At 40.6% G+C, this 23,422-nt stretch overlaps 1 protein-coding gene across 1 annotated transcript in view; it reads right to left on the reverse strand.

The window, feature by feature from the left end:
* Positions 1-857: 857 nt before the first annotated feature.
* The window catches only part of LOC127629254 (teashirt homolog 2-like), a 74,243-nt gene continuing 51,678 nt past the window's right edge, over positions 858-23,422 (reverse strand). Inside the window, exon 2 of the mRNA XM_052106402.1 lies at positions 858-4,651. Coding sequence (XP_051962362.1) covers positions 1,632-4,651 — 3,020 coding nt within the window. The 3' untranslated portion in view covers positions 858-1,631. The remainder of the gene's footprint in view (positions 4,652-23,422) is intronic.

Raw genomic sequence — 23,422 nt, forward strand, 5'->3', positions numbered from 1 at the left:
ACTGCCGTCCACCCAGGGGAGTGCCCGGCCTGAGGCAACGCTGGGAGGAGTGTAGAGTGATGGAGGGCGGGGCTGGGCTGGAACCACGCACGCCCGTTCCCCAATCAGCCTGATGGGGGCGCGCGAGGGATAAAGGCGGCCGGTGACAACGGTTCGAGAGAGAGAATTACAGGCAGCTGCTCTGTGTGTTTATGTTTGTGTGTTTTTGGTTCAGTTTTTCATTAAACTATTATTTATATTGCCAAGCCGGTTCTCGCCTCCTTTCCATTGAACTGCACTACAGTAGGGTTTATTGAGAAAGTTGAACTTTGTTGTTAGGACTAGCGTTTTCTTCATAAATGTCAGTTTGGGGAAAGTTGTCACATGGTGTGAAATAGCCTACAATAATAATAATAATAATAATTACAGTACTAGTTGGGGGAAACAATAGTCTGATTTTTCTTTATGTGATATTTCAGATTTTCTGTTACATTTTTGCTGGTTCATGAATTGTTTTGTGTTTCAAAACCAAATAGCCTTTAATAGACTGATTAATGGTAGGTTTCAATGTAACAACTTTCCCCATATAGTGTGACAACATGCCACACTCTTGGGTTAAATGGGTCAATGTGTGTTGTTTTTCCTGGGCAATAAGGGATGAAATGTTCAATAGCTTATTTTTTAAAGGTTTGAGCCTTCAAAGAAATTGACGTTTGCCCCAGTCTCCTCTACATGGTAAAAGTAACCAAAATCATTTCTGAGAGACTAAAGAAAGAATGTACAAACAGAATATTTTAAATTATTAATGCAATTAATTTTTTTTGTTTCATTCTATTGTAAAAATAGATTTGAAGTGAAGACTTGTAGACAGTTAGAAAATGTTAATGCTTTATTTGTATTGGTATAAAAGGTGCAGTGTTCTTTTGTCTCACTTTGTTTTTTCCCACTGATGAGACACTTTTTCTGCAATGCTAAATATACATTAATGTGAGACATCCTTGTGTCAAACCTGTCCGAATCTGTAAGCCCACACACTGAATCTGCGCCTAAACATGTGATTAAACCTTTATTAAAGTGCTTCTCTGTTCTATCGTTGCGACACAAACATTTTACAGAGCAAATATACTGTACATTTCAGTAAATGTTTTTAATGTGTGTCCGGCTACCTGTTTGAGCGCCTGTGTGTTTCTACAAGTGCATTATCAGACTTGCAAATTACAGTTAAAATGTATTGATCAATTTGTTGTTAAAAGTAATATAGTTAAAACTTGCCATATCATACAAATAAATAGTAGTCATAGCCAGAGCTATATTGCATGCAAACATCAGCATTTATGTCTCAAGCAGTAATACAATTCATTACTGGTGGTGCATTTAAACAGGGTGCAAAGAAATACATCAATGTATTCTTAATCTTTTAATGAGTATTTATTTTCTAACAGTAAACTTAATTCTAACCTGGTCAGTGTGTCCATTTAGTTTTCAGTATGATGAAATGATGATTCTGAAAATGAAGTTTAAGCATTCTGCATAATGCTACTTGAAACATTACGAGGGTAAAAAAAGAGACAATTTGACCCTTGATTTATAAAAGCAGAAGAATTACAGTTATTTTCCAACAAGATAACTACAAGTAGTACAAATCGCCAAAGCTACTCTTTGTCCATTTCAACAAACTGTGAATGATTCTCAGGGGATTTGCTGTGAGTTTTACTCAAGTGAAGTTTGACTGCGTGATTGCTGGCAAATGTCCGACTGCAAAGCTTGCATTTGAACTTGGAGTCAGGTTCATCTTCAGTGATTTGCGAATTCATTGGTCGGACATTGAGGGCCTTTGAAAGTTCGGGCTCTGTTACTTTTGATGGGTGTTCTATGGGCAGTTTGTTCATGTCCTTGATCTTGAAACCAAGATGGTTCTCAAGGTGGGATATAAACGAAGAGGGTGTTCTGAATTGCGACGCACAGTCATTGCAGTAGAATACCGGATGGCCGGTATCCATGTTCTTTAAAAATTTGGTCCCTCCTGTTTTCCTAAGTTGGTACTTTACGTTGGCCAGCCAGTGGCTGATGGTGGTCATTGAAAGCCCAGTGAACTTCGAGATGTGCATCCTCTCCTGAGGACCAAGATCAGAGAGAAGATACTTGCCCTCAGACGTCTGAAAAAGGCTGGAGGCAAACTGCGCTTGAAGAATAAGCAGATGCTGGGGGTTCCAGTTAGACTGTCGGCCCTTACGCTTGTGGACTGAGTACATCTCATTGGAGACATCTTCGAAACATCGCACATCAGTCTCCAACTTCATGGCAGGCACTCTTGCTGGCATCGGTGGCTTCGGGGTTGTGGCTTTTGGAAGAACCTTCACCATATCAGCAATGTCAGAGAGTGCATATTTCTGGAGCATTGGAGTGGAGGACTGCAATGAAAGGGATGTGTTTGGTTTGTTGTGTTTATATTTTGTCAAGTCTATAGGCTGGTCATCATTTGTGTACATGAAGCTATTGCTAGCCCTCATGGCAGCGGCAGCAGTTGAGAGTGCTGATATTGGTTTCTCTAAACCTCTACTGAGTTCAGAAAATATGGATTGTGTTCGATGGGAGAGAATGCTTTCTGGCCTCGGCTTGTTTGCTTTACCTAAATGATTGTTCAAGACAGACTGTAATGCGCTTAGAGGGTTTATGCTAAGAACTTCCTGGGAGTAGCTGACAAGTTCTGAGGAACTGCTGTGCCCGTTACTGGCAGGGGGGCTAGGCGATGGGATCCCTCTGTCAGAGAAAGCTGGGCTCAACTTCTCTTTGATTGTGTCATTCTCTTCACTTACACAGTCCGCATCCAGCTTTGAAGAGGAAGAGGAATCATCCTGACAATCACTGTCATCATTCTCCACCAGATCAAACCTACTGCTCTGGCTCTCTTTGCCTTCAGATGCACCACTCCTCTCCTTTTTGATGTCCGAATTGTGGAAACTTTCAAGTCCTCGAAGTCCCTGATAGAACTTCCCCTTAGGAGCGATGGGTCTGTGCTTATGATTGAGACTCTGCTTGAGTTGGATGGGAGGAGAATTGGAAAACGAGGCGGTCTTGATCACACCTGAAAGCTGGTATGCTGCATGAATGCTGGGGTAAGCGCTCCAACTGGGGGTCCCTGTTTGAGCTTTATTGATTGCCGAAGCCACTGTATTTGCTAAAGACTTCAGAATGTCACCCCCCCCACTGGAGCCTTGCTCAAGGTCCTCTTCTCGTAAATATGGATGTTTAAAATTAGCATCAGTGGACTTCTGATCCTCATCCTCTTGCTTGCCATCCTTGTCTCCATTTTTTTCAGCTTTGTCCAGTGACATTTCCTGCGGAGTAGCCCTCTCAGAGTCACCAGATGCTGTGCTCTTTGGTGAAACCTTGTCTCCTTCAAGTTTATTCATTGTGGGTTCAGCTTGCGTCTGCATTTTCTCAATTGCTAAAGGGTCGAGGGCTAGTTGCTTGCCTTTTTTGGAAGCTGAATTTGTAACCTTAATGAAATGTCCAGTGACCATCATGTGAGTTGTAAGCTGTTGAAGTGTATCATGCGAGCTTCCACACTCCATGCACTTCAGAATCTGAGACTTGCATGTCTCAAACTGCCATGTGTAACTAGCACCATTCTGATAGCCATAACGGTTGTTGGGAGCATTCGCTAGGCTAGATGACCTTTGTGCCTCACTGTAACCTGATGCCCCTGTGGTGGAATCAGGTGAACAAGGCCTTGTGGCTTCAAATGCACGTTTCTTTGCTGGTGGGACTAATTTTGGAGTGATTACCGGGATCGGTTCTTTTAAAGGCACTTTCTGGTAATGCTTTGTTTTGATCATGTGTACGCTTAGGTCTTGTAGTGAATCAAAAGAGTGGCCACAGAACATGCACTTTAGAACTTTTTGTGCATCTTCCTTGCCTTCCATATCATGAAGGTGCCTCTTGCGGTTCTTGGATGTAGAAGTGGAGGCAATGCTTTGCCTATTGTGGTTGTCATCCTGGTAGTGGCCACTCTTGTTCATGTGCACTGTCAACTCCACCAGCGTGTCATAAGCTGCACTGCAATCTTTACAACGGAACCGACTGGCTCCAGTAAAGACCGCACCGCACGCTTTGCTGCTTTGTCTGTACAGGTGGACAGAGCTGAATAGATTAGGTTTTGACACAGGTTTTGGGGACAATGTTTGCTGCAGGGTTTTTGAGAGTGCGTCCTGGTGCCAGTCAAACTCACTCTTGGTGCTCCCATTAGTGCTGTCACAGTTTGCTTTGCTGCCAATGTTGCCAACCTTCAAATCTAGTCCAATTTTTGACCAGTAGGAGTCTGAAAGGAAGTTGGAATAGGCAGCCCGCATTTTCTCCAGGCTACTATGCATGTCATCCTTCAGTTTCAAGCCATGGCTCTCGGTGTCCTTCTGACTTCCTGGTGGCAAGGTTTTAAAGTCAGATAGTCTGTCACTGCCATCACTCAGGCGGGACTCCAACTCGACCTCCTGGTTGGAGAGGACACTGACTGGAGAGTTCTGGAAGCTGTAGCTGCTTTTGTTGTCTGTCTCTTTGTCTTCTTTGTCCTTAGGACTGGGCATCTCAGAGTTATCCTCCTCTGTTTGCAATTCATTTTCACCATCCTCCTGAATCGAATCTTGGTCACCGACATCCTCATCTGGCTCATATGCTGAAACACAGAACAGAAAGATAGAGGAGTTATAATTTGTACATTTTTATAATTGATAAACTTCAATCATACTTGAACATCACTTGATACTTTATGTGAGAGTCAGAAAGAAACAGGCAAACACAAGAATGGAATTAATTTCATTTATTATTTTAAACCATTGTGTAGTTGTTCCTCACAGAAGCTTGTGTGACTGTAATCTTCTCTTGGTAACAGTGGGCAATTTATACATATCTGTGATTTATAACAAACCACTGGCTTAGTTTTCCAAAGTTTCATTTGTTTAAAACCACTGTATTGGTGCAGAGTAATAAAAGGTGTTACATTTTATCTAGGTTGTGATAAGTGTTATCACAGAAGTCCAGTTGTAAAGCTTGAGATTAGCCATTACCTGCACATGACAAGACCTATATAGTTTAATATATTTAAAAGCTTTTCATGCCATCTGAATTATACAAAACTAAAGATGGTAAGGTTCATCTTAAGATATTTTAAGATTCAGATGTATCAGTTTGTGAGTACACAATGTCTAAAAATTTCTCATTTACTGTCAATCATCCTCACTCAAAAGGAGGCGAAAACATCCTCACTAGATTTAGATATTGCAGCATTAATTTAGTTCAGTTAAATGCAACCTGACTTCCTTTTGATTCATTAATATTTGTTGCTAACAAATTAAGCCCTATTGTCAAGTTTAAGGATCACTTGCTAAATCTTTCATCACTTCTTTAACCTTAATAAATGATTCACTTAAAGTCAGACAATTATATAAATCATTGCTGTTAGGAAAAATCTAAGTTTATCTATATTTTATAACCACCTATTTGGATGGCACTTTGAATTTCAAGAGTTGTTACGGACAGATGTGCTCAGTTAAATATACATAGGACCTAACAGCCCGGGCCACTTTCCTTTCATGTGGTTAATATTTCTTTTTCAGCTAGTGATGCTCAATGAGGGGAACTTGCGAACTTGAAGGCTAAAAGTGCTGCACTATGTAGCCCTCGCTATGTCCTTTGCATTTGGATTCTGAAAATAAGACTTTTTATCAATATTTCAGAGGTGCCTCAAGAGTAAGCAGGAAGGTGAATCTCTGTCTCTTAGCCTCTCCACAGATATGCGGAGAATGGGGTTCCTCGATCAAGGGGACCACCGTGCCCATACAAAAGCTCCCCGACTTGCCATGAAATTGAATCTTTCACAATGAAGATTTTTCAAATGACTGACAACGATGGTTGATTGCATCCTGGAAGAAGCTCAAACATGAGCAGTGTCAGAGGAAAGAATCATGTTTTATGTATTGAAATGTGTATATATAGTTTTGACATAAAAGTAGTGAGATGCCTACTCTGTGGTTTTTGAATGTTTGTGATCACTCAGCCAGTGAAGTGGCATTATGACAGACAGCCATGTAGTCTTTGCTTAGCTTTAGATTATTTACATGTTGTGAGGGATCAAGGTTTGTGTAAAGAACAAAAATGAGACTAAAAAAATTATAAAGATTAATAGTCTTAATTAGTATTTTTGTCTTGTTTCCCAGTAAAAATATCTAAATATCCTTAAAAAAAAGAGAATCGTTTACTTCAAAAGCTAAATTGCATAAGACACATGTTTTTTTGGTGAATTAAGGTTATAGTTTATGTATTACGTGAATGAAAACTTTGTGAGCTTTATGTTTAAAACAAGAAAATACACCCATTCGCCCATGTGGGTAAGAACAATAAACTAAATTCAGCATATATTCATTAAGTTGTAAAGTATTCATCCAAAAACAGAATCTTAAATTTTAGGGGAACTATCCGCAGTGTAATATATTGAGACTGAAATTAACCTTGAAACATCCTAGAACTTTTCTTCCTGTACTCTGTTACACAATCCTGGTTTTGTAATAAAGAAATTAAGTCGGGTGCAATGCAATATTTCAGTGAATGGCATGTTTATGCATATCTCTGTTCACAAGATTTTTACGATAGATGTTGATGATGTTCCATGAGTATTTGCAGTCTAAACAAGCAAAGTTACCATGACACCATACACCTGGAGGAATCAATCGAGTGCTATTTGTACTGCGGATGAAAGACAGACGGCTAAATGAGAAATGCATTAGACAACCACACTGCATTTTAGTGAAACTAATACCCTTTAACTTAATAAAATTTAGGACAAGACTCAGAAGTGTCTCTCTCAAAGCAATTAAAATGTTTTTATGTGCGTTTTATTACTCTGACATTCTGTTGGATCCACTAAGTCTTGCAACACCGCTCTTACCTTTCAAGGAAATCTAAACAAAATACTTTTACAGTATATTGACACTACTGCTGTGTATAAAATCAGCTTTTGGACAATTTGTCAATTTAGAATTCTTTGGTAAACAAATCAAATACAGTATGTATCTCAATTTATGCCGTATTAAAAAAGTATATTGAATCACATGCGATTAAATTAATAGCAAATAATTACAAATATCAATATTTGATGAGAAATGAAGATAATTAAAAGACTTCAAATTTTAGTGGCAGGCGAGTACAAAAGTTAATATAGGTTAATATAGGTTTTATTTACATATAAATGAATATAACCCTTTCACTGGCCAACAGTCCACAGCAATACATTTAGCATTTTGAAATAGTTACGTTTTTTTTTACTACACACACACATATATATATATATATATATATATATACTGTATATATAATAAAATAAGTAGCACTGTCAATTTATTACTTATAGTGAAATAATTTATTTAAAAAATATAGAATGGCAACCAAATGTTTGGAATAATGTACAGAATTTGGTCTCATGGAAAGAAATTGGTACTTTTATTCACCAAAGTGGCATTCATCTGATCACAATGTATAGTCAGGACATTAATAATGTGAAAAATTACTATTACAATTTAGAAGTATTAAACTACTTCAAAGAGTTCTCATCAAAAAATCCTTCAGTGTCTTGTCGGGCACTTCTCACGCACCTTACAGTCTAGCTGATCCCACAAAAGCTCAATGGGGTTAAGATCCATAACACTCTTTTCCAATTATCTGTTGTCCAATGTCTGTTTCTTTGCCCAATCTAACCTTTTATTTGTGTTTTTCTGTTTCAAAAGTGTCTTTTTCTTTGCAATTCTTCCCATAAGACCTGCACCCTTGAGTCTTCTCTTTACTGTTGTACATGAAACTGGTGTTGAGCGGGTAGAATTCAATGAAGCTGTCAGCGGAGGACATGTGAGGCGTCTATTTCTCAAACTAGAGACTCTGATGTACTTATCCTCTTGTTTAGTTGTACATCTGGCCTTCCACATCTCTTTCTCTGCCCTTTCTCTGTTGTATCAAATATTCAGTTTTTTGGCAATTTCAAGCATTGTATCGCCTAGAGTAGAGTTTCTAGCTGTTTCTTTGTTTTTTTTGCCATTTATGACCTAATATTGACCTTAAGACATGCCAGTCTATTGCATACTGTGGCAACTCAAAAACAAAGACAACAACAGTGTTAAGCTTCATTTAATGAACCAAATAGCTTTCATCTGTGTTTGATATAATGGCAAGTTCTTTTCTAGTACCAAATTAGCAATTTAGCATGATTACTCAAGGATAAGGTGTTGTGATGGCTGCTGGAAATGAGGCCTGTCTAGATTTGATCAAAAATGACTTTTTTCACATAGTGATGGTGCTGTTTTTACATCAGTAATGTCCTGATTATACTTTGTGTTCAGTTGAATGCCACTTTGGTGAATTAAATTATCAATTTCCTTCTGAAACAGCAAAATCTGTACATTATTCCAAACTTTTGGCCGCTAGTGTGTATATATAATTAATTTCACTATCGAATGTAATAAATTGACAGTGCCACTTATTTTATTTTAAATATCCGGGTGGCATTTCTCCATACACATTGTTCATTTAATTAAATAACATACTTTTGTGGTTTTATATCAAATTTGACAATACCATGATTTAGATGTTATTTTGATTAATTGTGCAGGACTGTAAAATTAGTCTAATGACATGATATTAGGAAGTGTAGTGGCCAAATAAAAAGTGCCTTAAAACATATTGCGATATTGCTTAAGTTTATATTGTCAGTAAAATCAATTGCGATTGTATTGTGAATATTCAATATATCACCCAGACTACGTTTATCTTGATATATAGCATCTTAAAAATTCTGATCTCATGCCACGAGACGTAAAATAAAAGCGCAAAACATCATTATATGTTTGTTATGAGGTAATACGTCAAACTTGAATTTCTCTGATTTTAGGATTCATAATTCCTTAAATGAAAATATATGAATCATTTCACTACAAGGAAGTATTACATAGAGCACTGTCAATTTTATTTACCAGTAATCTGCTCCAAGCATCTGATATAGATATTAATAGACATTAATACAACCAAAAGCACAGGCACATGTTCACCTTCCAGGCCCACATCTCTCCAAAATCCCTTCATGAATGGTTACATTCCCCCTTCCTTACCCATTTGTAACAGGGGGCTTGTGTTAGCCAGCTTGGTGATCCCTGCCAAGTGGCAGGATTTCGGAGTGCAAGATCAAACACAAGGACACCACTCCCCTAGACATGGAAATCACCAGTCCTTTCTTCAGTGTATATTCTACTTACAGTTATTATACATGAGCATGGCAACTACAGTCAATACCCCCTCCACCCCTCCCAACACACTTTTGTTATTGATGTTTGGCCAAGAGAACAACCACAGCATGACTTAACGTTGACGCGGGCCGTTTGTATTAATTTCAGTAATATTCAATATACATTCATTTGATTTGGTCTAAGCCGTGCATACATGAATGCTTTTTGTAATTGTGCATATGGTAGGGTTGGGTGTTATAGTCAGCTGTTTGGCAATATTGGATCTCAGTATTTATTAGCTCTGAGATGGCTTAAAAGAGTGTTTTTTCCAATCGTAAGGAACCATTATTTCAACCAAACAGCTATTGTTGCCAAGTTAATCCATAATCTATTTCACTATAATAATAAATACAGATAATGACTCATTTTCATTTATATTTACCTATACAAGAATACAAAGTAATGAACTGTCATTTTTTGAGCTGTTAAGTTGAATTAGTTGTTTTATGGTCGTTTTAGGTTTTTAGGGTTTACAGTGTTATGTCGTCATGGCAACAAAATTGTAAAATCAGCTATAACTTTGCACAAAAAAGTTGTCTTTATTATTATTATTTATTATTTTATTTTTGTAATTTTTTTGGTAATCAACATTATGCCACCAAAACTTTTATTGAACCCCGAATATTCATAACCTTTCAAACCACATAGGAACAGTTAACAGCCTCAATTGCTGTGGGCACACACACGGTTGTTGGGCACTCTGTGCTATATCACAGCAATGAAAACGGCTGTTGGTCCAACTAGGCTTACAAAATAAGGCTCTGGCACGCCTGTGCTGAGATTTAGCATGTCATAAACTTCTGTAAACCCTCCAATCTGTGTCAGGACAAATTTATATATTCAGACAGGGATATTCAAAGGTCAAAAAACCAAAGGTGTCCATCATAAATCAGCTTCTAAGTGTTTATAACATTAGTCCATTGGGAAAGACTCCTGGCATTATATACAGACAGCTGGATTTCAAAGAGCTGCTTGATTTCAAGCCAAATGGCTGTGGAACTGTGCAGAGAAATGCACGCATTAAATGTGCCTTTCACGTCTGATTCATATATACAGTAGCGATATTATTATCATTTTTTATTAAAAGTTGGTTCTTGTTACTGTAAATGTGATCAAACGCTCGAAACAAAAGCCTTTTTAATTGTAAAAGAGATAGTGGTGTATTTTCAGATTTTTGTACAATGGTGTGAGATATTATGATGAACTGTAACTGTAATGAGCTAATTTCATGCACCTAAAATTAAGTTATGTGCTACTTTTTATGATCTTTTAAGGAAGAGAGTTGAAAGAGCACGATTTTGAAAAAAAAAAAGATGGGGAAAAGTTGAGAGGTACAAAAAAGCATGTAAAATGTAATACACTTAATAGATTAGTAATTTAATAGAGCACATCAAAATGAGCATCTATCACTGATATATAAATAAAACTGGATCGCTGACGCAACGTCAAACTGCCTGCAGGAGGTGAAGCCACCGGAAGTGTTCGAGCGGCCATCTTGGAATGCCCAAACTCTCATATAACATCAATGACTGACAGGCGAAAACACCCCCATTTCAACCTCTGGATACGACAGTTGCATTTCGCCCTCTAGTGACAATCATGTTTAATTAGCTCATTATGGATATTCGTTACGAGGGAAAAGATTTACACGGATCGCGATGTCAGAGCATTCACCTGCCCCGGCGTTCAGTCTATCAGTGCAGCACAATGATCACCAAAGGAAGTGGCAAAACTGTCCACAAGTTGTAATGTAAGCAGGAAAAGCTGTCATATCTGCTTGTTTAGGGTGACAATATGTCCTTACCTCCCAAAGGGACTTTAAAAAAGTCAGACCGGGATTTCTAAATCACATTAAAAGCCCTGGATTTGCTTGTTTTCATATTGAAGTGCTCTCTGTAGTCAGTTTAATTCATTGTCCTCCAGTCGAACCTGTATCAATTAAAACCAGCTTTGCGTAACCAGCTTTGCGTGTCTCCCTCAATCTCAGTGCCGCTGCGCGTGTCAGAGGGAGCGAGAGCGCACGCTCTTATTCAAGTGACCCTGAGAAAAAGGCAATTTTTGATAAAAACATAAAACAAGTAAATCTGAACAAACACTTCGATTATCACAATAAATAAGTCTGAAAATGTCTGTATCTTACCTAAGTTACATTGAACTGGTTTACATTCAGCTGATCAGTTCGCTGATGAAGTTTGTTAGTGGTGGATACTGTTTAATATAGATACACAACTCGCTCTGGCTTTCAAAAAACAGGAAAAATTCACAACTTTAAATGAATAAATAATTACATGTGTAGGACGTTTGCGTTGTAGGGATGTACAAGCAGATTTCAGATATAAAATCGGAGATTGAATGACTAATGTTTAGTAGCTGAATTTAGATGGAGTGTTGGTGGCGTAGTAGGCTAAAGCACATAACTGTAAATCAGAAGGTCGCTGGTTCGATCCCCACTGCCACCACCATTGTGTCCCTGAGCAAGGCACTTAACTCCAGGTTGCTCCGGGGGATTGTCCCTGTAATAAGAGCTCTGTAAGTCGCTTTGGATAAAAGCGTCTGCCAAATGCATAAATGTAAATGTAGATGATTTCCTATTAGGTCAATAGGGACATTGGAATGTTTGGGAACAGCAATATGGTGGCACAGTGGCTTCACTGATATGATGTCATGAGCAATCCAGTTCTATATATATATATGTATATCTGTTCAACTTTTGATGGAAACAGCCTTTAAAACATCCTAACTTATACAATGTCTTTTCATTTAAACTATACCTTAATATACTTTAGCTTGTCTCTCTCTTTCAGGACAAATCGCAGGTCAGACTCAAAAGTGCATCACCCATGAAAGCATCACAGCTTTACCTTTTCTAGAGCAGTGGTTCTCAACTGGTGGGTCATAATTGTGCATTGTTGAAAGAGCAAAATAAATAGGCTTAATGGGTAGATGCTAGCCAAATTAGACAAATGCTAACATTGAAAGTTTGCATTACATGCACTTATCCTTAAAAACTGTAATATAAATACATTTCAAAGTTTGATTTGAACAATATCTTTGTTTGCTTTTTTATGATAAACAATATTGGTACTATATTGGGTCGCCACTTCATGTACAGTGTAAAATATGACTCCTGAAGCAAAACCAGTTGAAAAAATCTGGGCTAGATCATGTGCGCTAACCGCTACTCCATAGTTTCCAAAGAGTTGCTTGCTTTTAAATATGCACAAATTGCTCTTGAAACAAAGTCTATCTACTAATACAGGGCTAAAAATAATAATATCAGTTAAAAATGTGGCTTATGAGGCATATGAGTTTTCTCGGTGGACGTGTCCTTTTAGCGTGCCACTGCAGTTGGCTAATCATCCCCTTTGAGATGTGGGAGCTACTGTTGGGGGTAAATCTGTCAGTCAGCATTCAGTCAGGGGTGTGATTTTCATTAGTTCAGAGTGACTATGAACTAACATAACATTCAGGCGGTCCTTGTGAAAGAACTTTTCCTGTCCCTCGCTAATTTTCCGTGCCACTGAATTGTTTTTAGCCAAGCGCTCGCTTTCCCGCATGCCCTTCAAGAGCTAATGCTAATATTTATATCAGCACTTCTTGAAACGATTAGCTCAGACGCAGCTGTGCTATTATTTTTAACAAAAACTCAATAATTCTTTTTTTGTACACTTAGCCTACAGTAAATAATAATAATAAAAAAACTTTCATCTGAAAAAACAAATTAAACACCTTCACTAAACAAAAATGTCACTAGATAGCAATAACATAAGATGAACATGAGAAATTTGATGTTGTTAACCATATGTAAAACAGTTAAAGGATGGGCAAGGAGGAGGCGAGGACCGGCTTGTCAACATAAATAATAATTTAATAAGAAACTTAAAACACAACATAAACAAACAATCGTCACCGGCCGCCTTTATCCCTCGCACGCCTCATCAGGCCGATTGGGGACCGGGCGTGCGATATTCAGACCAGGCCCCGCCCCCCTCCGCTCCACATTCCTCCCGGCGTTATCTCAGGCCGGGGTGCCACCGGCATGACTTACACCCCCCCATCCCTGGGGCGGGGTGTATCTCGCGTGGTCATCCCCGCCTTCCTCGCCCTGGGAGGAGACAGAAGGGACAAACAACAACAAAATAGGCGAGGAAAAGGCCAACACGGTGCGAAAGGGAGAGAGAGAGGAGAGAGAGAAAAAGCTCACTCACCGGTTCTCTGACATACCGTCGCGTGGTCCTCGAACACTCCTCCACACTCAGGCGGATGACAGCCGCTACAACCCCGGGCGAACCGGAGTGAAACCGTCGACCCCCAGCGGGTGGAACGTGCCTCCTCTTTTCTGGCGGCAAATGGGGACATTCCTCCGCCCCTGGCAGCGGCTCTACCGCTCCGGGCGGTCGGAGAGTTTCTTCCCTCCTCCCCTCGCGGACGGCGGTCTTCCTCGACCCCTCCGCGTCTCTGGGGACGGCAGGGCACTCCTCCGCCCCGGCAGCGGCTCCTCGCTCCAGGCGGTCGGGGTATCCAGTCCCCACTTGCCCCGCGGACGACGGCCGTACCCCGCATCCGGGCGGTCGGGCTACTCCGTCACCCGGCAGATGGCAGCGACGCTCCCCTGGGTGGACAAACACACAGGCGGACATGCCCGTAATTCTCTCTCTCTTGAACAATCGTCACCGGCCGCCTTTATCCCTCGCGCGCCTCATCAGGCCGATTGGGTACCGGGCGCGCGATATTCCGACCCGGCCCCGCCCCCCCTCCACACCACACCATATTTCAATTATGTAAATGTGGAGACTGTGGTTACATCTTCAGTTCTTTGCTAATACTCAAAAGATAATGCTAGCACCGCAGGAGAGCCTGTAACTCTGATGTGTTATTGACAGGTATGCCTGTCATTTGCCACTATTGCCACTGAATTTTCAGCGCAAATACTGTACATTATTTCTAGTCCAGCGCTGACTTTCCCGCATGCCCTTCAAGAGCTAATGCTAATATTTTTTTACATTTAACTTAATCAAATATTTATCCCTAACTAAATTAAAATGATAGTTGTAATAAACTGAAAATAAACTTAAATACATTCAAAACTAACTAAAATTAGATAGAAATGACTTCAAACAAATTTTAGGTATTGTTTTCGATACAGGGTACATTCTAAAATGTTTAACCTTTAAAACCCGCATTCGCTGAACATGAATATGCCACTAGATAGCAATAGCAAAAGACAACCATGAGAAATTTACTGATAGATAGCTGTGCAATGTGTATAAATCTCACTCTCCTGACCTCAAGAGGTGCACTAGTGACTGACGCTAGAGGCTGTAGCCTTTAGCCTCCTTGTTAGCGCATCCGACTCCCATGCCGGAGATGCCAGTTCGAGTATGGAGTGGGTAGAACAGGAGCATCACAATGGTGCCGTGACCCGGATGGAAGTTAGGTTTAGGGGGTGAGTGTAATGGGAGCCAGCTGATAGATAGCTGTGCAATGTGTATAAACTTCACTCTCCTAACCTCAAGAGGTGCACTAGCCACTGACGCTAGAGGCTGTCGCTTTTAGCCTCCTTGCTAGCGCACCCGCCTCCCATGCTGGAGACACCGGTTCGAGTCACAGAACAGGAGTGTCACATTAGGCTAGCATCAGATTTTCCCAAATGGCCTTCAAGAGCTAATGCTAATTTTAGCACAAATAGAAATAGCTAGTGGTAATCAGCACTTCATCAAATATTAACACCCAAAGCAGTACCATTTCAGGGGGAGGGGGCAGGAGACTGTATCTTCAGCCCTTTTGCGAATACTCAAAAGTTATCGTTTGCGTCGCATGCGACCCTATTAAGCGTTAATGACAGGTCTGCCGATCTATGCCTCTTTCGCCACTAAATTTCCTGTGCAACTTTTAGCCTAACACTGGCTTTCCCGTGTGCACTTCAAGAGCTAATGATAATATTTCTATCAGCGGTGGTGGGGACAGCTTGAATATTTCCAGCCTTTTCCCAATATGCCAATGTTAAAACAAGCGTACAGGCTACCCTGTAATTCTGAGGCAGATTATGCTAATTTCGTCACAGCTCTATTTGCCACTTGATTTTTCAGCCAAGTGCCAGCTCTTTCCATGTGGCTTTTAAGAGCTAATGCTAATATTTCTATCAGTACTTCATCAAACATTTTCCCCTATAGCAGTAACATTTCTATCATTTATGGATTTTGGAGGAGGGGGCAGGAGACAGCTGCAAAATCTCCAGCCTTTTGCGAATATGCAATATAGCATTGCAGGAGACCCCGTAATTCTGAGGCGTTGACAGGTCTGGCAGTCTATGCCACTTTCGCCACTGATCTCCTTGTCGTCTCAGGCTACAGTTTTTGCCGTGGTGCGGATCGATAGCTCTTTTTACTTCTCATTGATTGTCTCGCAGCAGGAGAGACCTAAGCAGAGGCTGTTATGACATTTCTAGATTTCCCCCTGTCCTTGGAACAATCAATTACATGCGCATGGCAATCAAAACCTCTTTATAAAATGAACCTGCTCTGTGACATTTTCATCTCCCGGATTTATGCCACGTGTTAAAAAAAGAGAGAGGCAGAGTGGGGGAGAGGCAAGATTTTTCGTGTCCCATATAAAAACGCCCGCACTCACACACTCTAACGAAGCAGGTCACGCGAGCGCCAAAATCTCTACTTCAGTCAGCACTGCACAGTCAAGGCTTTGTTGGACACACTGGTTTGGCTATTGGATTTTTGTCATAGGTTATGACAGCCAAGATCACTGTGGGTTTACCTAACTGTGCCCTAAATAGAGTTCAAGAGACTTGTGGCGTGCCGAGCCACGGCGCACAGAGACTTTGATAAATCGCATAAAGCAGCAAGACATCTCATTTAGCAGCACCTGCCGCTCCCAACACATCTGCAGAGTTGCACAGGAAATATGGTAGGCGCAAAAGCAATGTGCTGTAACTTTTACCACCATACAATACTGCAGTTTGCAATTTAAACTAATTATGAAAGACACATTGAAAACCTATCCTTTAATTTATTTATTTATATTCTTTTACAACTTATGAGGTGAACTATCCCTTTAAATATGCATCTTTAATATGATTAGAGATTGCTGTAATTAGCATAGCAAAGTCAGATGTTTGGCTATTTAGTAAATGAGTTCAAAGTATTGCAAGTCATCAATACACTGTTCTGTTGACGTGACATCAATTAATACTTAACAGGCCCAATTAAATATATTCCCATGCGGTGTTGAGCCAAGGGCACAGAAAGAGCACTGTCAAAATGATCCAAAATCCAAATATAACACTGACCAGAGGTGTGAAATGCCAGCTGTAAGTATTTAAGTACAAAAACATGTCAGTCACTGACAGTTCGTCCTCTGAAAATTAAGATACATTTTTATACTTCAAATAATACAAAATTATATAATCAGATAAAGGATGGACGGATGGAGGGATGGATGGACAGACAGACAGACAGACAGACAGACAGACAGACAGATAGATAGACAGATAGACAGACAGACAGACAGACAGACAGACAGAATTAAATTGAATTGCATTTTATCCAGCTTATGAGATTTTTTGAGTCACAGTCACCTGAGAAACCAGGAGCTGAACAGATTAGTACATTTTTGTATGCATGATAGAGATGTTACTTAAAGCACATTACTTCCTTGACTAAACAGGAGCTATTCATGCAGATAAATGCCTTGCTTTTATATACCCGTGCATTAAATATTTAATGGTATAATATAATAAAATAAGAGTTCTACAATTCAGGCCGGACACAGGAAAGTTGCAGTGACATGCACAATTGTGAAATCTTTTCAAAGCTCTCGGAGCATTTTGCTTTACATATTTACTGTGTCGTACATAAAAAAAACCTCTTAAAAGCTCTTTGAAAGCTCAAGAGGGCATATTACTATGAACTGTGTTGAAAACCAAGTGAACATTGTTATAGAATGGAAGCTTCTTTAAATAATGGATGTAGATGATAAAAATGATCACCTAAAAATAATAAAATGGAATGTAAAAAAACACTTAAAGATCACTAAGGGCTTAGCTCTTATAAACTGATCTTGTGCCATTTGCGTCACAAACATTTGTTGTCTTCAAACTGACAGACATTTGTGATCTTTAAGATGGTAAACAAAGTGCTCCTTTGAGACTTCATTCCATCAAACAGACAAAGATCAATGCCGAAATTGTTATAATTTTGGTCTATTCCTCACAAAAAGCTACTGTACAGCTTAGATAGTCAATGGACATTTATGGTACTTTTATCGAGCTTTTTTGTCCTGTCCGGAGCTAGTCCTTCATCTCTATATACTTTTAATGAATGTACATTTACATGTATGCATTTGGCAGACGCTTTTATCCAAAGCGACTTACAGTGCACTTATTACAGGGACAATCCCCCCGGAGCAACCTGGAGTTAAGTGCCTTGCTCAAGGACACAATGGTGGTGGCTGTGGGGATCAAACCAGCGACCTTCTGATTAACAGTTATGTGCTTTAGCAACATGTACATTCTTTAAAATGTGTCCTTTTGTGTTCCACAGAAGAAAGAAAGTAATACGGATTTGCAACAACATGAGAATGAGTGCTGAAATTATGACTTATATAACTTCTATTTTTTGATGAACTATCAGAAAGGCAGCAAAATGCCTTTAATTAACTATTAAAAAACCTTCTTCCATTTACATCAACTCAGCTAATCAAGATCACATGGCCTTCAGCAACTGTGCTTGATCTGGGGTCACATTAATCAAAATAAATCACAGTAATATTTGTTCTGCTTTGGGTGGCTATCAAAAAATAGAAGCACCTGAAACATTCAATGATATGACGTGGGTGACGCCACAATAGGTCCACCTGAAGACTGTCTTGGTCAGGCTGCAAAACTAGTTTGACCACACCAAGATCAGCTTAGTCAGGCTGGGAAATCAGTAAGACAACCTGAAGACTGGCATGGCTAGGCCACCCAAGGACCAGCCATGTCAGACTGAGAAACCAGCTAGACCCCCTGTACGGCCAGCGTAGCTAAGCTGGGAGAGCAGTTACACCACTTTAAAGACCAGCTTGCTCAGGTTGGGAGACAAGCTAGATAAACTGAAGACTGGCTTGGACAGGCTGGTAAATCAGTTAGACCACCCAAAGAATGGCTTGGTTATGCTGGGAAACTAGTTAGAAAGCCTAAAGACCGGCATGGCCAGGCTGGGAGACAAGCTAGACAAACTGAAGTTTGGCTTGGACAAGCTGGGAAACCAGTGAGACCACCTAAATCCAGCTTGTTCAGCCAGGAAAACTAGTTAGACAGCCTAAAGACCAGCATGGCCAGGCTGGGAGACAAGCTAGACAAACTGAAGTTTGGCTTGGAAAAGCTGGGAAACCAGTGAGACCACCTAAAGTCCAGTTGTTTCAGCCAGGGAAACTAGTTAGACCACCTAAAGACTGGCTTGGTCAGGCTAGATAACCAGTTATACCACCTGAAGGCTGGCTTGGTCAAGCTGAGACACCAGTTAAGACCTCCCAAAGAATGGATTGGTTATGCTGGGAAACCAGTTAGACAACCTAAAGACCAACATGGCCAGGCTGGGAGACAAGCTAGACAAACTGAAGTTTGGCTTGGACAAGCTGGGGAAACCAGTGAGACCACCTATATCCAGCTTGTTCAGCCAGGGAATCTAGTAAGACAGCCTAAAGACCGGCATGGCCAGGCTGGGAGACAAACTAGACAAACTGAAGTTTGGCTTGGACAAGCTGGGAAACCAGTGAGACCACCTAAATTCCAGCATGTTCCGCCTGGGAAACTAGTTAGAACACCTGAAGACTGGCTTGGTCAACCTAAGGAATCAGTTAGACCACCCAAAGTATGGCTTTGTCAGGCTGGGAAAACAGTTAGACCACCTGAAGAGAGGCTTGTTCAGGCTGGGAAACCTACGTCATGGCTCAGACTCTTTTGATTTATATAGATTTTAATTACTGTACAAAGAGAAAAAAAAATGAACAATAAAGCGTAATACATGCATAATCTTAGCAAGATATTCAAAAATTCCAGGAATGTAGAACAAAGTAGTGACACTAACAAATGTCACAAGACACAATGAGATGTACAAGCCTGGGACGGCAGGGCATGCACTGTTCTTCCTTTAAAACAGCTGTTGAGAGTTCCGCATGAAGATACTGATTGGCACTGTCCTAAATGAAAGTAGAGGGGACACACTGTTGGAAACAGATGGGACACTTTCTGATGTCCTCTGCACTTCAAATGAACAAAGCCCTTCTGTGGCCTTTGTCTCAGTCACCTTGTCTGACATATATAAAGAGGACTCAATGTAAGGATGATTACAAAGGCAAAGAATTGGGGTAGTGGATTAGAGAACACACACTTGCTCTTTATCACTCCATTTTTTGCGTCTATTTAAAGGAATCCTTCACCCCAAAAATGACATCCTGTCATTTGCTCACCCTCATGTTGTTGCAAACCCATAATATTTTTTTCTTTCTTTCATGGAACACAAAACGTGATGTTAGCCAGAATGTTAGCCTAAGTTACCATTCACTTTCATAGCATCTTTTGGCTAAGGCTAACATTCTGCCTAATATCTCTTTTTTGGTTCCACAGAATGGGTTGGAATGACATGAGTGAATACATATTGACAGAAGTTTCCCTTTTGGGCGAACTTTCCCTTTAAGGTTTTCACATTTTAATGGGATTCTGAGGTTTTAATTGACTTTCGAGTATTATAGTTGGAGAACATGCAAATACGCAAGGAAGTGATAATTGCAACCTCTTTTTGTAACCGCTCACCATTAAAGGGGAAACAAGCCCTCCTCTTTTGACACAGGGTGAGAGGATCTATAGACTGCTGTTAATCAGCTGATACTAAAATTAGGATACAGCAGGGTTCAATACGCTTCAACACTGTCGCAGGCTTCATACCATGCCAAGAGATTTCAATGACAGACACTTCTACTCTTCAAGGGTAAATTTGAACAGATATCAAACTTTAAATTAGAAAAAAAGGGGACTGTTTTCAATTAATGAAATAGTACACATAAATATGAAAATGCTGTTATTGGTTATGCACCCTCATGCCTTTCTTTATCTTATGGAACAGAAATGGTGATTTTTTGAAGAATATCTTTGCCACTTTTATCTTTATAGCATTACTGAAACCTAATACTGCTAAATCTTCACATTGTATCTGTTCACTGTATATCTGTTTTTGTCCACTTTGTGATAGGGTCTCAGCCCACATTTCATCACTTCTCATTTAAAAAAAAATTAATAATAAGTAAGTAATAATAATGATTATGGAAATATATTTTTGTATAATATTAACAACAGCAATAATAATAATAATAATAATAATAATAATAATACTATTACTATTATAGTAATACATATTATTATAAAACAGCACCGTATTTACGTAATATTTTCTGAACCTGCATGCAGCATAACTATCGCTATTTTCGGCCCGGTTAAACCGTGTAAAGGGGTCCAATGGAAAGGAGGAGTTGATAAGGGATTGATAAAGCTATTGAAAGGGAACCCAAAATAATTGTGAAAAAACCCAAAAGAAAATATATTTGTGGCAGGGCGGAGGGTGGGGCCGGGTCGTGATCCTACGCACCCGGTCCCGTATTAGGCTAATCAAGCCTCCGAGGTATAAAGGTCGACTGCAGGGTGTCGTGCGGGAGAGAGAGATCGTTAGCGGACATGTCCGTCATGTGTTTGTTGTCTTTTAAGTTTCTCATTAAACTATTATTTATATTGAAAAGCCGGTTCTTGCCTTCTCCTTTCCATTGATCCCGTTACACTGGTGCCGAAGCCCGGGAAGGAGGAGGGATACGCCATAGTAGAGTTCTCGCCACTACCGTCCACCCCAACGGAGCAGCTGCGGCCATCTGCGGGGGGACGAGGAGCCCAGCCGCCTGAACGAGGACGATGGCCGCCGACCGCGAGGGGAGAAGGGGCTCCTAGCCGACCGCCTGGAGTGGTCAGGGCCGCTGCCAGGGGCGCCTACCGGCCGCTGAAACGCGGCGGGGTTTAAGACCGCCGACCGCGAGCGGGGAGGGGCTCACTGGCGACCGCCTGGAGCGAGAGAACCGCTGCCAGGGGCGGGGGAGACCCCTTCTGTTCCCCGAGAAGGCGGCAGTGTGTTCCGTCCGCCAGGGGCTGGAGGACTGCCTCGGATCCGCCCGGAGAGGCGCGGCTGTTGTCCAATAGAGGGTGGAGGAGTGGCCGAGGAACAAGCTGCGGCGTATCGGAGAACTGGTGAGTAAGAGTTTTTTTTTTTCATCTCTCTCTCCTCTCTCTCTCTCTCTCACTGTCGCTCAGCGTTGGCCTTTTCCCGCTTTTAAATTTTATAGTTTTTGGGGGGTACTACACTGTTACAGGAAGTACCCCCCATTTTAATCATTTCTGTTTCCCTCCCCTTGTCCCCTCCCTCGTCCAGGTAGATGGGGATGACCTGCCGGCAGACTAGATGTAAAGCACGCCCTCCCCCAGGGAAAGAGGGAAAAGAGGGGGGGGATGTACGTCGAACGAGGGAGGAATGTGGCAGGGCGGAGGGCGGGCCGGGTCGTGATCCTACGACCTTTATCCCTCGTGATCCGAGGGATAAAGGTCGACTGCAGGGTGTCGTGCGGGAGAGAGAGATCGTTAGCAGACATGTCCGTCATGTGTTTATGTTGTCTTTTAAATTTCTCATTAAACTATTATTTATATTGAAAAGCCGGTTCACGCCTTCTCCTTTCCATTGATCCCGTTACAATATTTTATTTAATTTGTATTTTTAATTTTGTCTCTTTAACTTTCACTTTATATATAAGAAAGCAGCCTGGATTTTCTTTAAAAAGGTAAAAAAAAATTACCTTTTGTGTTCCATGGAATAAAGAAAATCATACAGGTTTGGTCTGACATTTTTGGGTGAAGTATTCGCATTTTCGTGTACCGGCTCTCCCCCATCCACCCAGTTGATATTCTATGGATCTTTCATCAGATTCTGGTCCTGCTCCAGTTGCCACTTTGCCTTATACAAGCAGTTGTGTGCGGTTTTCAGCAAAGAAGCATTTTTTATATTTCAAGTTCATTAACAGTAGATAGCCAGTTTTTCCCTTCAATGACACTTCCTAGTATATTTGCAACAGAAGCGTCTTGCTGTCAGCTTCTCGCGGGACCAAAGGCTGTTTGGTGCCACAACTAAAGTGAAAGAAGACAAGTCTCCCGCCAAAACCTGCAACACTCTGGGAGAACACAACAAAGGGAGGGAGAGCGAAAGCAAAACGTTTCCAAAACAGACCCTCTGTTCACGGTTACCATTCATTTTAATAGCAAATTTGTCAGGAGCTGTTGTCAAACGTCCTCGACGCGATGATTAGTGACCGCCATTCGCTGAAAAGCACTAACTTCAGGATGCGTCGGGAGAGCGTTGTCACTTAGCGACAGCCCGCGCCGCAGACAATGGCTGCCTGAATTGTGAGATGTGTTGGCAAAGACAGTCTCTAAAAAGTTCCCCCCGCCGCTTTTCTACTGTTGGTGGATATTTTGTCGCGTTGATATCGAGTTGTTGATTAGAATGAAAAAGGAAGCTACTCAATTGAAAGACCAAAAGCTCCCCACAGAGAAGTGTCAACTACTGAGAAAGATTGACAGTCCTCTTTTGAGTCAACTTTTCTTTCCATTTCATAAAAGAGTGTTGCTGTATGTGCTGTCAAAGGAGTAAAGTTGCTGTTTAAGGGCAGCGGGATTTCAAACCGCACAGACAATTTGGTTGGAAGGCAACAGAGAAAGCAAAACAGATTGTGGATGGTTTGAAAGTACAGATTCTAACTCTATTCCTGCTTTATGAAATTTGACTCACCAGTGAAACAGCATAAGTCACATCCTTAAAAGTTTCATCTTGACGTGGTGGATAAATGAGCTTTTGAATGACTAATTCGCTTCTATCATGTATCAGTGGCAGAAAAACAAATGATTTGTTCCACTGTATTAATTCTTCATGGCTATTAAAGGAAGAATGCAGACACTGAGTAAAATATTCCAAACAAAAAGTGATTTACTGATTTATCAGATTAACCTTTCGTACTCCTGTTCTTACACAGAGCAACTGATACAA

The sequence above is a fragment of the Xyrauchen texanus genome, chromosome 35 (assembly GCF_025860055.1).
Source record: "Xyrauchen texanus isolate HMW12.3.18 chromosome 35, RBS_HiC_50CHRs, whole genome shotgun sequence".
NCBI classification, from domain to species: domain Eukaryota; kingdom Metazoa; phylum Chordata; class Actinopteri; order Cypriniformes; family Catostomidae; genus Xyrauchen; species Xyrauchen texanus.